The following is a 17918-nucleotide window of genomic DNA, read 5'->3' on the forward strand; positions in this document are numbered from 1 at the left end:
GGCAAATAAAAGCAGTCTTCAAGAGGGATAAAGGCAAAAGAGTCAGGGTTTAATATACTACCAGCAATTTTTATTTTCTTAAATAAAGATGTTAAAGCAATATATTAGGACAAAAATGAGAATTACAACAGATACTTCAGTAAATATTATTTTCAGCCACTAATTGAAGTATGTACAATACACATGCAACACAAAACAAATTAAACATCTACTTACCTAGATGTATCCATGTTATCCCGACATTTTAGACCAGACTGTATCTCATCATATTATGTCATTATTAAACTGTGCATCCAAAACTCTTGATACTCAGTCAACAATACATACTTAATACATACCTAACTTTAAACACATTAACCCACTCACTTAAGTAATATATTTAATGAACAATAAAAATTAAAGCAAATCTGTCTTTCTAATAGTTTAGACCACTCATCTCCTCTTGCATTTGGCAGTCTGATAATCAAAAAACTTGAAGACATTAGAAATAGGAAACATTTTCATCAAAAGACTACAGAGAAGTAACATGCACACAGTTGTGATCTGAAGTAGATGCTCAATCTGGATTTTTGAAAAAAGAAATAGTTGCCTTTTTTTTTTTTTAACTAAACTGAATGGAAAAAAGTCTTAGAAAGGCTCAAAGTCTTACCTGTTGGTAAGCTTTATAGATTATATCAAACACGAAGGCCTGAGGCATTTCACTCGCTCTGTACCTGGCACGTTCCAATGCGTGATCTAGGCAGCCATCTGCAGCAGAGGCAATAACAGTAGAAACTAGAGGACGAATTGCTCCTGCTGCCTGTGGAACAAAACACAGAGAGAGGCCTAAATGTTACTAATATTAAAGTCTATCAGAGTGCTGCAGTCAAAAAAGGTAAAGAAGCTTCAAAATATATTTTCTACTTATCTTTTATATATCTCATAATGCATAAGTCATACTAAAGTCTGTATGAGACTTTTAACATAAATAAAGCAATGGAAGACTGTAAGTAAGTACAAAGTGAAGAACAACTAAAAAAAAAAATAAATCTTAACTCCTTCATAAACATCTACTGCAAATATATGTACAGATCTGAGTTCAATTTTCAGACTTTCTTCTACATGCATATTAGGTGGTTTATGTGAGGACAGTTTTAGGCCTATTCAGATACGAAACAGCAGGAGACACACCTGAGAGGTCTTGACAATCCACAATGCCTATACCTTTCACAGATTTCAATCCGGCTAAACAGCTCAGAAATCAGCAACGAGAAAAGTATCAGAAAATTGAGCTTGTTCCTCCATGCAGAATTCACCCTGTAAAATACTGAGTAACCACACTTACCAGTGTATACTGGGAACACAGTATATACATTAGAAAGCATTCAATATGCAGCAGCACTGTGCCCCAGAACAGATATTTATATGCTTGTATTTCAGTTTTAGGTTTGCTTAGGTTTTAAACCAATTAAACATATCTTTCACCTTCTCATCAATATACAGTATTAAAGATCTATGGCATCTCTGGAACAGAACTCTCCTAGCTGGTTTTAGTCATTTTGATAACAGAAAATTACCCAGACTTCATCAGTCAATTATCAAATGTTCACATGAACTTACATGAAGCTAAAAGCAATTGGGAGAAGAGTTGTCAATACAACTACGAAGAAAAGGATAAAATGGCAGAATATTGCTTATCAAGTCACAGGGCAAAAAGCATGCTCCATAACAATGCTAACCACTGAGAATGGCATCCTTACACTATACAGCTTATTAGCAATTTTTAATGATAATAAAAAAGAATAATTGGTGCTAATTCCAAAATATTTGGAATTATCCAACATTTTAAACCAGTACACCTAGAAAACCACTCTCAGTGGTGAATTCTGAGACTTTTCACTGCAACCACAGAAGATCATCTGATATCTAGTGAGCTTTGACACAGTAAAAAAATAGGTCTCATCACATAAGAGGAAGAGCACTGCCCTCATATGTATGAGTCCTGTCCATTCTCACAAGATTTCTTACCTCGGATAAGCATACAGTGGCAGAATGAGACACCAAAAGTGAGCCCAAAGTCCCTTCTCCTCTGAGAGGAAAAAAACTAGTTGTCTTCCCTTCTCCCCCTCACACTACTGAACAATAAAACAAAGAGGAATGCAGTCAGCGTGTTGAGCACTTTATGAGCTCTAAATTACAGCTTCTTAATTAATTCTTTTGCAGAATGAGGACAGAGATGTGAACCAATATCTCATGCCCAAAGAGTTCTGATATGCATGAACTACTGAGGCAGGGAGAAGGGAGAAAAAAGATTCAAAAGATTCATATGATGACAAATATCTGAACCACTTTCTCAAAATCTGAATAGCACTTTTTCTTTCTAATACATAGGAAGAGCTATCTATACAAAATACTACATAAAGCAAAACACTATCACCCAAAGGCACAACATGGTACAGAAAGATCAGCAAGAGCTATGAAATCACAGAACTGTCTGTAAAGGATCTTGAGAAGTCATCCAGTCCATCCTTCTGTCCTAGGCAGGATTAATTTTACTTCTCTAATAGAAAAGACAAACTGACAAAACTAAACACCACTATAATGTTAGCAATACGTCCATGTATTAAATGAGGAGTAAATTTAACAGATGTACTTTGAGGAAAAGCAATGCACAAGTAGAAGTAGAGAGATTAAATTATCTGCAACTTATCCTCTATTTCCTATGATTCCAGGACATGGATTATTACCTCTATATTCCAGCTGACGGGCATTTGGACTACATTATTTTGCTCTGCCGTCATATATTAATTGGTCACGCAGAGAAAAAAAAGTTACAAAATTAGAAGGTCATGGGAAAAGAGAGAGAGCAGCGAGCTAGCCACAGCTTTTCTGTAATTAGTTAAATCCATTTGATTTTTTTTTTTCTGAAGCACTTACCATTCCAGAAAACCAGCTAGTGAAAGAGGATTTCTTAGGCTGATCCAGTATTTTATTACAGTTTTTAACAATCATATCATGTTACATTTTAAGCATAAAACAGGCCAAGAGAATACAATGTGACTTGCGTAACCAAATCTCACAAGTGAAACACGCACTCTGAGGAACAAAAAACCAAACTGCAATTCTAAATAAAATTGAAGTACTCAAAATTATGTTCTTAAAAGAGCTCTGAAACACATTGTTTTCTTGACATCTGGTTTATTGCACAACAAAAATTCATGAATGTCTGTATCAGAATGTGACAATACTGAACCACATCTCCTGCTCTGCTGAGGCCTAGCTCCTCCAGAAGATTCAGAAAGATCCAATTTCTAATAAATCCAAACACATCCATTTTTTAAAACACCCAATGAACTTTCCAAGTAAATGAAAGCTTTGTGGCACCTAAAATTTAACAAATGGCATTTTCAAACAATTACAGTTTTGCTCTACACTACCCCAGAACCAAGTTCAGCATGGCAGGCTGAGAGTTTTTCACCTGTCTTTCCTCCATTTTAATGAGAAATCACAAGTTGGGTAGAAGAAGATGTCTTCTGCAGCACACCCACTCAAACTGTACCTGACACTGACTGAAAACATGAAGTTTAACACAAAGAATAAGATTTAAGGTTGACTTCTGATGATGCAAGGGAGAGAGAAATTCTAACTATGTATGCAGTAACAGGGTAACTAGCAGTCATTTGATTGAAAAAAAATATCAGCTTTTATTCCAAAAAAGGACAACTCAGTCCCTGACTACTCTGTGCAATAAAAGCAGAATGCAGAGCTCTAGTCCCTACTGCAGCCAGGAAGTTTCTACTGCACAGAAAACCTTTGTATGATGAGCAGCTGGGGTCCAAAAGCTGTGAATCCCTGAACTAGAGCATACTTGCTAAGGTGCAGCACTGAGTTGAAATCTTAAAATCCTGTGACAAGATACAGAAACTGGTTGGTTGTTTTGCTCAGTATTGGCTCACCTTTCTGCAGGACCTTTCTCTGCCTCAGCACACACAATGGGCTCCCTCAACCAGATCATGTGACCCAACACAGGGCTGAGTTTACCACCTAAGGTGACTTTCAGACTGGGTGAAACTGGAATCAAGCAAAGGAGAATCTTGGCCTGTGTATGCCTTGCATTGTTTTCATACGGGACAAGAGAGCCGAGTCCCTAACACAGGAAACCTTGCAGTCTGCAGTACTTCTGCCAACTTTTTGTAGCTGGCATATGCTGACACAGGTGCCAAACCCAAGCTGGCTTACACAGACCTCACCACACGTGCTTCTGCTTCCAAACTTGGCTCACGGGCACCTTCATTCATGGTGTAAACATAATATTTGGCATGTAAAGACAGAAGAATTGAGCTGTGAATTTTGTTCTCATATACAGGCCAAAGAGGAACAGTTTAAAATGTATGGCTCGTGCTGTGGTATTCCCTTCTGGTTAACACAAGCATCCTCCCTACGCAGCACAAAGCCTTTTCTGAATCCCATTCCTAGCAGTCTTGCAATGAACTGAACAGGGAACTTAGGTACTTAAGACAGGGCTACAGGCTACATTTTTAGGATAACATAGGGCAAATAATACAGTAAGGTACTACTGTATCTAAAGGGGCTTTTGCCCCTGATGACTGTGGGGTGTAAGTGAAGAACACAATCATCCAGCCAGTCTACCTCTAATCAGTTACAAGATCAAATATTTTATTCTTTGCAAGGAACTTCTGTGTTGTTTTTCTGGTTATAAATCAGTAACAAATACCTATTTCCATATGAGTAAAGAGAGTATATACCGAATATCAAGTATATGAATTTTATTTGTTCTAATTTGAGAAGCTTTGACTTCCTATTTATGTCAGGAATGTACAGGTATTTGGCCCAGGTCTCAGGTAAGAAGTTCAGACATGAACTTACACTAACATTTCCCTGCCCAGAGCACTCATCTTCCAATATCTGGCCCAGATCTCAAGTAGACCTGCTTTCAAAATCATACACAAAATGCATTATACACCCTTTCTGAATGTGAAGTAGATAGTTAATGGATAGTTAAACTGAATTTCTTTCAATGTCCACTTCACAGCCTTCAAGCCACTCCACTTCAAAGACAGTCAGCCAGCAGAGTTTTGGTGAACCTGGCATGTCCAGAAAATGCATACACTTTTTTCACCTCGTTTTTGCATATTTTGTTAAATAAAGTATCAAAATATCTGCGGGCAAGCTCTTAAAATCTTCTTTCATAGCATAACAGACACTGGAACAAATATTGCTAACTAGTTATCCTTTTGCAGACAAAATATTGGAATAAACCCCATCCTTTTAGTTTATCATTTCCTTAAAACAACCCTAAAATGTCCCGAGAATGCAGAATTCCATCAGCTTCAGTGGATTGGAAATGACAGACTGGTATCTCTCAGAAGCACGTTCATCCATCTATCTGCTGGAAACTGAACCAACCTCTAGATGCTTTTAGAAACAATAGGTTTCTTTTATAATCCATTTTAAACAGCACCAATAAAAAACATTTATAAACAGGTTCTAAATTTTGTATTAAGCTTTTCGCACAACTGGCTAGAGCATAGCATACATTGAAGATTTAAAGATTCAGCGGTGACTGAAAAAAAGGTAGAGAATGAAGTGCATCATGCAGGTCAGTATAATAGGGTATCGTAAGTATTTTCAGTAGAATTTCTACTATTTCAGTAGAATCAAGGCATACTAATTCACCTTTCCACTAAACAGTACTCATTTTTCCACTAGAAAGTTCTCACTTTATCATACTTCTATTCTGACAAGAAATTGTTTAGATACATGTATACCATGAATACGCAACTGAGGTGTGTTTTAAGATCAGACAACACAGTCAGTTCACGTGAGTAAAACACAAGCTGTATTGATGACACCTTTTATTACAAAATTAAGTACGAATGTTTAGACCACAGAAGCCTACACACAACATAGAAACCTGGCTAACACAATGCAGGATAGCTTATTTTTACTGAATATTCATTAAAACTGACAATCCTCATTTAAAAAAAAAAAAAAAAGGGGGGGGCAAAAAAAACCCCCATCCACAACAAAAAACCAGGACCCATTAAAATTTCCAAAGGATTGTGGGAGAGATAGAGCTTATATCACAAGCAAGAAACCTTGTTACCCAAGTTACAAATACCTCCAACACATAGTTATTCAGGCGAGACCAACGCTCCACATCTGTAACACAACCTACCAAGAACAAGTTATCAAATAGCCAGAGGCTCCAAAAGAGCATGAAAACCAACACCCCCACATCTCTGATCCAGTCATTTTTGGTAGCCAGAGTTGAAACAGAACAATGCTAACTAGCTGCAAAGCACAAAAAGTTGAATTATATGGACTAGGAAGAGACAAAAATTGCAGTGGCACAAACTCCTTACAAAAAAATACAATTACAATTCCTTTTGTTTTACAGCAGTGTGGTAACAAGCTCAGACAACCACAGATCCTGCAGGCTTGCACACTAAGAGAAAAAAAAAGAAAACATGCTATGTCTTTGGCACACCCTTGTCCCCAGTAGGCCCCAAGTACTAATGCAGACCCACAAAGTTCACTTACACGGCCAATTTGCAGCCCTGAACTTTGAGTGAGTGGGAATCACAGTCTGAAACTTGGGAAGTCCAGTCCTAAATGAGCATTTCCCATAGCTCTAGCATGACTCCCTTCTACTTGTTAATTATACCAACAATACTTTTCTTCTCCATTCATAGCTTCTGTCTCCCCTGAACTTCATTTTCCCTACACTTTCTATCTTCTCAGCTGTCCAGCAGCATTAAGTAAATGTACATTTCTATTTCAATCACCCCACTGCATTAGATTCAATGTTTTGAAATTACATATGAATAGGCCTGATACCAAACACATACAAGCATAGCTTATGAGTGCTATCTTTAAAAGAATGTCTCTATTCTCATGTTTTTACATGTTTTCTCAATATTAATATTTAATTGTAACTCTTTAATCAGAGTTGTTTTCAACTCTGAGAAGCAAAACAGTATTAACAAAGACTCCCAAATAATTTAGCCACCCTGCCTTAGAAAAAGCAAACTTGTCTTCTATATATACACTGGAAATATATTAGAAATATATTTTCATCACTTCAAAGCAGGTGACTTTTTTGAAACTGTATGCTGGAGATTGTGGGGCTAGTCATACTTAGTAGGACAAATACATCCATCTTGGAACTCCACTAAAGTCAACTTTGTAGAGGTGAATTTGGTAAATATACAAACAATTTTATTTTGCTTTTCCATGAAGACAAGGATTGCATTAGGACACTGTTAAACTGCATAACAATAACAATAGATGTTAATTTAGACAAGCTAGATGTCTAACAGCTTACCAATATGTGCTGGAATGCCTTTTATTAGGTGAAAGATTATTTATATGTTACCAAACACTACCATTTCCTAAGGATTTCAGTCTAAATTAGGTCTGGCTATGACCCAGCGAAAGAAGCTCAGAATAACTATGATTAATTTCTTCTCATTTTATTCCATCAAACTGTTTCCACATGTTACTACAGGGAAAGTATTCTTTTACACAGATCAAACTACTTGCCATGAAGGGCATTCATAGCCATCTACAGTATGAAAAAATACAGAAACAAACACAATATCTCTGATGCATGAAACAGGTAGAAACATGCATTTCTATTCAGACATCTGCACTCCAACTAGTTGTATCTATAGTAATCAACATGCTCCAGCCATGCTCAGTAATTACCACGTAAGTTAGAAGAAATGTCTCTACTGAAAGACTTCTTATTGCAAATTTATCAAACAGATTCTTCAAAGCAAAATTCAAAATATCAATTATAAGATTAAAATATTTCACATATTTAAGAAGATGTTCTTTTCAAATCTTTCATATTGTAAATCTGAAGGGGACAGTATCTAATAAAACAAAGTGATATAACTATCTTTTTAAAATAAAGCAATTAGATAATTTCTTCCAATGCACATTCAAGGTATCATACTGAAGTACCACATCTTTTTTCCTTACTTTTCTTTTTTTTCTTTTCCTTTTCTGCATTTTGTATCCAGCTGCTATCTAGGGCTACATTTTATCTTTTCTATAACCAGAAGTTGTAAACTATGAGAAGTTTCACAATTCCACTGCAGAGATAGAAGACTTAGAGTATTTCCTCCTCCAACTAACAGAAGTCCTGGCAAAACAATCCTGTTTGGATGGAAAAGCATAGACAAAGTAACGATACAAACGATAAGCTACCACTCCTATACAGAAGTAAAGTTGATGGCTACTATTTGGCTATATGTGCAAAGTTTTCTAAACTTTGGTGTGAACATATGTTAAAGCCTTAACTACCCAAATTTCCAAACTGAACTAATTCAAGACTGCACACAGTCCACAGAGTTCATAACTCCATTCTGCATCCAGAACCCACCTACCTGCTGTACAACAAGGCAAGGCAGCAGTCTGGCTGCATGGGTTCAACTCGAATCTGTCCTCATAACACGTGCCCTCACAACTCCTTCCACTAATGTCACGTCCAAAAGACCCCCTCCAAACCAGGACCTCAGCTGCAAGCTTCTCTTGAAGGACCAGATAAGGCATGCAGTCAGGACTACAGAACAACTGGGGTGACTTAGTAAAGAATAACAGACCACAAGAAAGAGAGAGGCACTCTCATCATGTAGAAACACAAATTTGAGTCCAGGGCATATAGTAATTTCACCCACGCTCACACCCAGACTCTATCACGCAGCATAGACATAACTTGTGTGGCAGTGCTGTGGTGGGGACAGGATTCCTTCTACCTATTTCTCCTGCTGACATACAAGAACAATCCCCAACCTGGGCTGTGTATCCATTAGATATTAAGGCTGAAGAAAAAAAGGTTATCTTTTTTCTGCCAGGTATCTTTTTTTTTTTAAACAAAAAGGATAATTCTTAAATTACCTTATTTTGAATTTTGTTGGGGGAAAAAAATAAAGCAAAATTCATAGTCATTATGGGCATACCATCTTTGATTCTCGATAGTGAGATACCCACTAAAATTTCTTATGTAGGCAGTATCACCAACCAGTCCAATTCCAGATATGTTGACATATTTGTACTGGCAGCTTTTACTTGCCCAAGGACAGCACTGGTTGAAATGTTAAACAAACCTGGTCTAACACAGATATTAAACCTAATCATCAGCCAAACAAAAAGAAGGTTAATTAGAACAGATGTAAGGAGTTATGAACACCATGAAAAAAGGCTTGTATGCTAAACTTTACCTAATTTCCTTGAAGTCTGTTTACCCAGCTGGTTAGGAGCAACAGTTGAACTCACTAAAATTGGGCACATGTTATTCTTAAACCAACACCAGGAAGGAAGAAGTTGTAATTGTGTTTATTCCTAGCTGCAAAAAGAGGGGATGTTTAATCAGAAATTTAATATACACTTTGATCCAACGTTAATGAGCTGACACTATGTTGTACATTGAACTGACTTCAAAGACACAAGATGCCTTAAACAAATGTAATGTATATTTATGACACTGTTTAAGAAAAAAAACCATTTCTTCTAATGAGGTCACCTTTATCAGAACATACTATCTAAGTAAATAGGAGTATTACATGTACATCAAGACATGTCAGAGCCCCAATTAGCTACAGCAAACTAAAGATTACCGATAACAGAAACTGTTGCTCAAAAATTAAGACTGCGTATGTTCTTTTCCACTTTACATAATCTCTGTTCTTTTATATTTAAAGCATTTACCTTTAAGCATCAGTAAATATCATTTTGATCTGAATGACAAAATGCCAAATTCTAAATGCTATTCTGTGGAAAAAGTAAGATTTCTCAAAGAAAATAAAGAAAAGACAGGACGAGAGGAATATGCAACTGAAGATACATATAATCTGAGGTAGAGGAAGAGAGCATAACTAGGCCTGTTACAGGCTGCAATTTTTCAACATGCAGCACTGATAACAAGCTCAAGAACATACTGAAAGTGGAAAAGCAGCAAAACCAAGAACATGTATATGCACCAAGAAAAAACAGAGTGGTACTGCAGAAATGATACAACTTACTTATGCAAACATTTGATTTCATATTAAAATTGGTATTTTTTAAAAAAGCAGATTGAAAGGCATAAGAATGTGTCATTTATGTTGCTCTTGTATCATGAATTACTGCCATAAATCAGATGAACAATTTTTAGTAGAATAAAGAATAGAATTACAAAAGCTATCAGGATTAAACCAATATATACAATTTAATGGTGTTATACAAATTATACAGCATTTTTTCTAGTGCATTCTTTATCTGTGCGTTCCTTGTGAGAAATTCAAGAATGGTCAAGAAAGTCTGTGTTTTTAATAAACACAACAGTACTGTTTATTCAGTAAGATACATTTTATCATGTTATTAGACAAATAAGGTCTTACTACCTTTGTCAACATCTTCAGCTAATTTTTGTCACAGTGCAATAACTGGTAATGTTTAACAACATGTTCTCATTCATGAAGGTTTTGTTTTCTTGGCAGATTTTTTCAAAAGTACTTCAAAGTTTGTTTAAAATCTGTATAATGCTACCAAAGATCCATACTAAGTGTATGATCCAGACCACATGTAGCATCCTCTGCCTAAAGGGCAGCACATGCTGGTATAGTGCTTCAAGACTTTCTTATGACATATTTAATCTTTTCAGCTGCCAGCAATAGCTGTATATTATACACAATTGTGATATGTAAAATTCAGTCTAAGCAATTTAAATATTCCAAAGCCAATCCTGTGACCAGTATGGTACTATTTGCTTTCAATACTTTTAGAAATATTTTAAAGTATACTTACAGCTTTCAATTTCAGCATTCGCTCAATCTAAGATGACAATAAAAGGAGCTACCAGCACTTTCTTGTTCTAACCAGTGCTATACTGCAAATCTAGGTGACAAAAATTAAACAGAATATTTGCTGTAAAACTTAATGGATCACAAAACCAATCATTTTGCTTCTAAAATTAACAAGACTATTCATTTTACTTTGACTGTATAGTATTATCTTGTATTATCTAGTAACAGAATACATCTTACAGTCAGCAAGCCATCCTTGATAACCTAATTACTGATTTACATTGCAAAAAGCTATCAGTGAAAGTGCACTGTGCCACAAAGGATTCTCATATTAGAGTAAATCAGTATAAAAAGGAGTTAACATCTGTATTCAGTGGATTAAAAACCTTGAAGCTACTGCCACAGGAGTTACAATTACAGTTAAGAAATTGTATTTGACCTCCAGAAAGTCTACATTATTAAATCAACAATATCATGATGTGAAGGCTACTGATCCACTGCATATTGCTTTAACCTGAAATTTAATATATTAGCAATATAATATGTAATTAGCAATATGATATCTATTTAGCAATATTAGCATATTATAAAGAAAACAAAAATCTTGAGGTGTTGCAGGAGGGCTCTTGCACAAGTTAATCAACCAAATGCAAAACTGCAGTGTTTAATTAATAACTCTTTCACACACACACAGCCCTGAGCAACCAAAACCACAGGCACTATAGTTCGTGGTCATGCAGCTCCCTAAGCAACTCTGCAGCTGCTTATCCAATGTCTTTGCCTTCTGAATTTGCTCAGCCGCTTCTCCCAGAACTGCTTGTGCCCTGTCCTTGCACCTGAGCTTCTTTCTCTTTCAGCCATTTACATTCAAAATTTCAAGCCACTTCATTCTACAACCTTCATCTAAGACCACCTCTGTTATCAAGGACCTTGTAAAATGGATCATTATACTTTACCATGCAAGTTTGGCTCAATGACTCTATTACACATACGTATGAATTTAATACCTCATGAATTCTCTCCTACATGCTCCAATGCTCCTCAAGGCAGTTTTTGTTCTAAGTGGGCCACAACCCACTTAACTTCTTGGAAACAGAAGGATAAGCACAGAACCAGTCCAGCAAACTATTACAGCGTATGAAACAGGCCAAGTTGGCTTTCAGAAGCTTCACCCAACCTGCAGGGTTGGTGGTGTCCTTGCCACAACCACCCAGATCACAAACTCAGCCAAAATGCAGCTGGGGGCATTTCTGGATGAAAACCCAGCTTTCTTTTCAGTGCAACACTGGGCAAAAAAGGGGAAAACTCAAGGAGGTATGTATGCCTAATCCTTAGCCAGAGAGATACGGCTAACAATCTCTTCCAGATCCTGCCACGTAGAAGTGGCTATAATGATCCAGGGCCTTTATTCAGCTCGTCATACATGCTGGACAAGCTGATATACCCCTTATTTTAAGGAACTATTCTTTACTGCTTTGATCTGCTGCAGGAAGAAGAAATCTGAGTGACTAAATAGACACAGCTAAAGGCTGCTTCATTTCCAAAGCCATATTGTTTTGTCAGATGAAGCGTCCAAGTTTTAATTAGCCTCAAATCAACAGCAATGTGATACATGCCATTTCTCTAAATTTAAAGGAGGTACATTTTACAGACATTACATACAAATGACCTCAGCGACCACTTAAGTACAGGAAGCTATGCTGAAAATTTATTTCCAGGATAACCTAATCCTACCTAAAAAAAGGTTAAAAATATTGTATGTGTAGACTTCCAGAAGCTAAAAAATGTGGGATTAAGTCACCTTTTTAAAAAGGATTAAATACTAGTTGTATTAGGCCCAGCTGGCTCTGTTAGTACAACACGGAAATGGTGCAAAGAAGAAAGGGAGATTATAATTTAAATTTCTGTCTATGATGTATGTATTTCAGTCCTTGAAGTTGCATCCTCCTGAATGAATGCAGTGAATCATCTAAATCACTTAAATGGGGACTGGGAAATGACAGAGCTATTTCTCTCTTTACCAACGCTTTCCCACCACCAAACACTACATGCTGTTAGGACAAAGACTGCAAGTATTTGCTAACAATACATCAGTCCTCTGTTCAACACAGAAAATAACAGCTTGGTTAAGAAGATTATAATTTTCCATGGGAAGAATAATGCCATAAGCTACGGAAACATCAGTATGTTTCTTACAGTTATCCACTACTGCAGAGTTGAAAAAGGAGTAATGCATTGTGTAACTCTTTTCTGTACAGCAGCAAAACCACACTTGGTTTCTTCACACATGCAAAAAAGTTTCATGGCTACTAAAGCGATTCTGATTTTCACAGTAATGTAAAATCTTAGGATAGTTTGGGTTGGAAGGGACCTTTAAAAGCCACCTAATCCAACACCCCTGAAAGGAGCAGGGACATCATCAATTACATCAGCTTGCTCAGAGCCCTATCCAACCTTGAATGCTTCCAGGGACCGGGCATCTACCACCTCTCTGGGCAACCTGTCCCAGTGTTTCACCACCCCCATCGTAATTTAAAAAAAAAACAAAACAAAACAAAAAAAAACTTGCTTAAATCTAGTGTAAATTTGCACTCTTTTAGATTAAAACCATTACCTCTTCTCCTATCACAACAGGCCATGCTTAAAAGTCTGTCCACATCCCTTTTACAAGACACCCTGATATATTGAAAGGCTGCAGTAAGGTCTCCCTGGAGCCTTCTCTTCTCCAGGCTGAACAAACCTGACTCTTTCAGCCTGTCATCACAGAGGCAGTGTCCCAGCCCTCTGACCATTTTTGTGTCCCTCCACCAGACCCACACCAACAGGTCCATATCTTTTCTGTACTGAGGACTCCAGAGCTGGACACCGTACTCCAGATGGGGTCCCACCAGCACAGAGAGTAGAGGGGCAGAATCACCTCCCCTGACCTGCTGGCCACGCTACTTTGGAAGCAGCCCAAGGTGACTGGCTTTTTGGGCTGCAAGCACAGATTCACAGCTTTTCATCCATCAGTACCCCCAAGCCTCTCTCCATGAGGCTGCTCTCAATCCCTTCATCCCCAGCCTGTACTGACACCAGGGGTTGCTCCAGCCCAGGTGCAGGATCCTGCTTGTCCAGGTCCTTCTAGATGACATACCATCCCTCAGGTGTGTCAGCCACACCACTCAGCTTGACATCATCTGCAAACTTGCTGAGGGTACACTTGATCCCACTATGTCGTTGATGAAGATATTAAACAGTACTGGTCCCAGTACAGACCCCTGGGGGACATCACTTGTCACTGATCTCCATCTGGACATTGAGCAGTTTTAACCATATCTTGTCAATTTAGAGAGAATAGGATGTTGTGCAGGACTGTGTCAAAGGCGTTATAGAAGTCCAGACAGACAACACCTGTAGCTCTTCCCATCTATCAAAACAGTCCATCAGAGAATGCCACCAGGTTGCTCAGGCAGGACTTGCCCTTGGTGAAGCCATTTCATAACACTGGCTACCCTGAATTATCTCTCTGTCCTCCATGTGCCTTATCACAACTAAGAGCATGTAGCTCTTCAAATATTTTCCTCTACATTTGCTATGTAACACCCCCACAATTCATGCTTTCTGTCTTGGGGGTACGATTTTGACTGATTGTGCATGTGCATAAGAGTCCACACAACCGAGTAGTACTGTACATCTGTACTGGGATGTATGCTTTGTTCAGATTCTTGCTAAAGCTGAGAATAAAGTAATAATGTTAGACAGCTTCCAGAAACCAGCTTTTAAGAATGAAGAATGCTGTTTTGATTCAGTCCTTTCAAAGAAATAAACTATACCTTCAAATCCAGTTTATGTTAACTAGAGAAAGTCTTTGACTGCATATGCCTTTTTTAAACTCTCAATAGGAGAAATGACAAGTTTCCCCCCTTAACCTCCCAGTTTTTTCTTGCATGCTTTTTCCTTTTTAGTTATGTTGTTTAAAATGCAATGTTGGCAAAGAGATATTGCTAGAGGCTTTGGACTGATGCCTTATGAAGCTTCCACTTTTCCTAACTTTTACTAGCAATAAAGAATTTGTTTCTAGAAACATGTAATTTTAATTACAAAATTACCCAAAAAACATAAATGGAATTTAATTGGTTACAAAGTAATATTTTCACATAATCAAGGGATTGTTTGGGGGATTTAAGGCATAATTTATTAGTTCTGGATAAGGTACACATTTTAATTCCCACAGGCAAATAACAAACTGATTAGTAAGTGTAATAAAGCAGTTTATTTGTCTGACAATTGGCAGCTAGAAGTGCAATAACTTACTTGATCAATTGCCATTTTAAAGAACATTAAAGTTTTTCATAATTATGCTATCTATATGGTATGCAGATGAACAACAATACAGCATCACCCCTATTACACTAGTGATTTAATATGATGTTTCTGCCAGGTTTTGTACCTTTCTACATAATGCAAAAGGAAGTAATTACTTTCAGTACTGAAAGATTGAAGAACTGACTCCCCCTTAGATATGCAAAGAATTTGACTATAGCAAGAACTAAAGATGATAGCTTCTCTTGATCAATTTTTTTCAAAACCATGCATGTCACTTTTGAGAAAGCCTTAGCTTTCCAGTCATTTAGTTCTTCAGAATTCTGTAGTTGTCAAGTGAAGACAGCTACCTCTCTCTGGCAGGAAGCTTCTCCAATTTGTTACATAAAATTAAGTTCTTCTCATGTTCCTTTATTCAACTACTTTGTCAGGTAACATCAATAGCTAACAGCTCTTGGAGTCCAGTTCTCTCGACAGCCTAGCCTCGTTGAATTCCATGGACCTAAGCCAACACGGGAAGTCATTGCAGAGCCAATAAATACCATGCACATTTCAGACAGACACTATAAATGGAAAAGACTATGCCAAATGTGTAAGATCACCTTTTTGAGATCAAATGAGATACTTCAGTGATCTAGGTACAGAAATATTTACCAGTCAGGAGTTCAGAACTTCTAGAACTAGCGTACACTGCCTTGAGAAGGTCAATGCAGACTGCCTTCGTTCCCTACTATTTTACTGAAAATGTCTTACACACCATTAAAAAGAAAACCAGGAAGAAAACATTACATTAAAATCACACAAGTTTCAAGAAAAGTGAACAAAAAACTTGAACACAAAGACAAATGTGATATGATATACCATAACATGCAAAGACGCCTTAACTCTTTTCTGAATGTGTTTGTGTTTTTCTCATTTCAACTCAACATCAGTACAATTAACCCCATTCTTCTACTGGTCTCAGAGAATCACATTTAGAACAGATTTACAAAGGGGACCTGTTTTAAAAGACTTTGGCAGAGAATCAGTTCTGGGATGCTATTTTGTGCTATTTGAGAAAGGTCAAAAACCTTGTTAAAATTCTAATGGAATTTAAGTTCTAATCACTGGAAACTTATGTTCTGTACCACTGAAAACTACAGAGCAAAGTTTCTATTTCATAGCCATTTTATATTAAGCCAATCTACAAAAGTATGGGCCTACTAGTAAGAAGTTCAATATATCTAGACTTCTAACATAGTGTTCTGAGGGACCTCACATAATTTTCATAATAAATATTTTAACAAGTCATCCATTCCCCTCCTATACTGTGAGCTTTCAAAAAAAAAAAGTGGAGGAGTGCTAAGGAAATACCACAACTCATTCTTTGGACTCTTTATTCCACTATCAGGGTTGCAAATCATCTGTCAATTAGCTTATCTTTTACCTCATTTCCTGAGAAAAAGAGTCAAGCGGTGGTAGATTTTCCTAGCTTGCTAACACCCAAACAATCTGCTGTCACTAATGACTTCTACCTCAAATCATCTCCTTGAAGTAGGGAAGCATTCTAGTGTCTTATTAATGAAGAACTGAAGTACAAGGTAAAGATATCAAAATGTACAAACAAGCCTGTGGCTAAGTCATGATTTCCAATGTCTGTGCCTTAATCAGCCAGGTTATACACCAGTTCCTCTTGTAGCTAGTGCATGCCTTTCATAACTCCACCTTTCTACTTGCATAACACAACTTCTACCAAACTCTTCCCCTTTGCATATCACTTACTTTCTCAGAAATCTTCCTGTAAATATTCCCAGTCCTCAGATACAGTGATCTCCGTCAGGAGGATCTCCAACATACAGTTGGAGGCTTCCCACTTTCCCTTTTTCTCAGCAGTTTGCAACACTTACAGATTCTAGAAAAATTTAGCATTAAGACAGAGATAGCTTTCTTGCCACTTACTTAGGATTCATATATAAAGTTGAAAACATACAAAGCTTGTGAGTCAACCAATACAGTACTCTCTTTATTATCAGTAATCACTAACTGAACTACTCTACCACTAGGTGACAAATCCGCCTGGAAAAAATACAAACTATTCTTATGTAATCTACTTTTCAGCTAGCAAATTGCTGACTAATTCAATCTCTTACTGATAGTCTCTATGGCAATAATTATTCCCCATAGCAAGTAACACCTGCAGCATTTAAAAAGGTCTTCCTCCCCCATCTGACCTCTCTGCATAATACAGATTCTGAATCTGTTCTACTTAGAAATCAACATAATACATTAATAAAATTGCTACAAAAATCCTTATTTATCAATCATGATTTTTCACTGTACAGTATAAAGAACACTGCAGAGTTGCATTGCTGTATAGTACATACCCCATGTTCTTTAGCCGCCATGACCACTTTTGAAAGAATATCTTCTTCAACAAATGGCCTCACAGCATCATGGATAATCACTACTTCTGGTTTCTGGAGCAGATGACTGGAAAATTCATTCTCTGTGAACACTTTCAGTCCATTGAAAATTGACCGGTGACGAGTTATTCCACCTTTTACTATTGTAACTCTTTTATGTCCATATTTTTCAATGATAGACTTCATTGTTTCAATATTTTCAGGAGAGACGACCACAATAATGTCAGATATCCAACTTATCCTAGAAGAAACAGTAAAAAGTAGACATGAATGACTAAGAAGTACAGATATCTCCATAAAACAAATTTATATCAAAAGAAATTCAAGATGGGTAAATAAAGCATCTCTCAGTACACTCGACTCCATCTTTTCATCTGTGCATTAGCACTCCACCTTTAAAGGAAGAGCTACATTAGAG

General features: G+C 37.0%; 1 protein-coding gene across 2 annotated transcripts in view; it reads right to left on the minus strand.

Annotated features, from left to right (window-relative positions):
* CRPPA (CDP-L-ribitol pyrophosphorylase A) overlaps positions 1–17918 on the minus strand; it is a 117853-nt gene that overhangs the window by 92987 nt on the left and 6948 nt on the right. For both annotated transcript variants that reach the window (XM_030504852.1, XM_030504859.1), the window contains exons 2-3: positions 17462–17741; positions 650–799 (exon numbers count right to left, since the gene is read on the minus strand). In XM_030504852.1, coding sequence (XP_030360712.1) covers positions 650–799; positions 17462–17741 — 430 coding nt within the window. The remainder of the gene's footprint in view (positions 1–649; positions 800–17461; positions 17742–17918) is intronic.

This window comes from Strigops habroptila, chromosome 1 (genome assembly GCF_004027225.2).
Source record: "Strigops habroptila isolate Jane chromosome 1, bStrHab1.2.pri, whole genome shotgun sequence".
NCBI classification, from domain to species: domain Eukaryota; kingdom Metazoa; phylum Chordata; class Aves; order Psittaciformes; family Psittacidae; genus Strigops; species Strigops habroptila.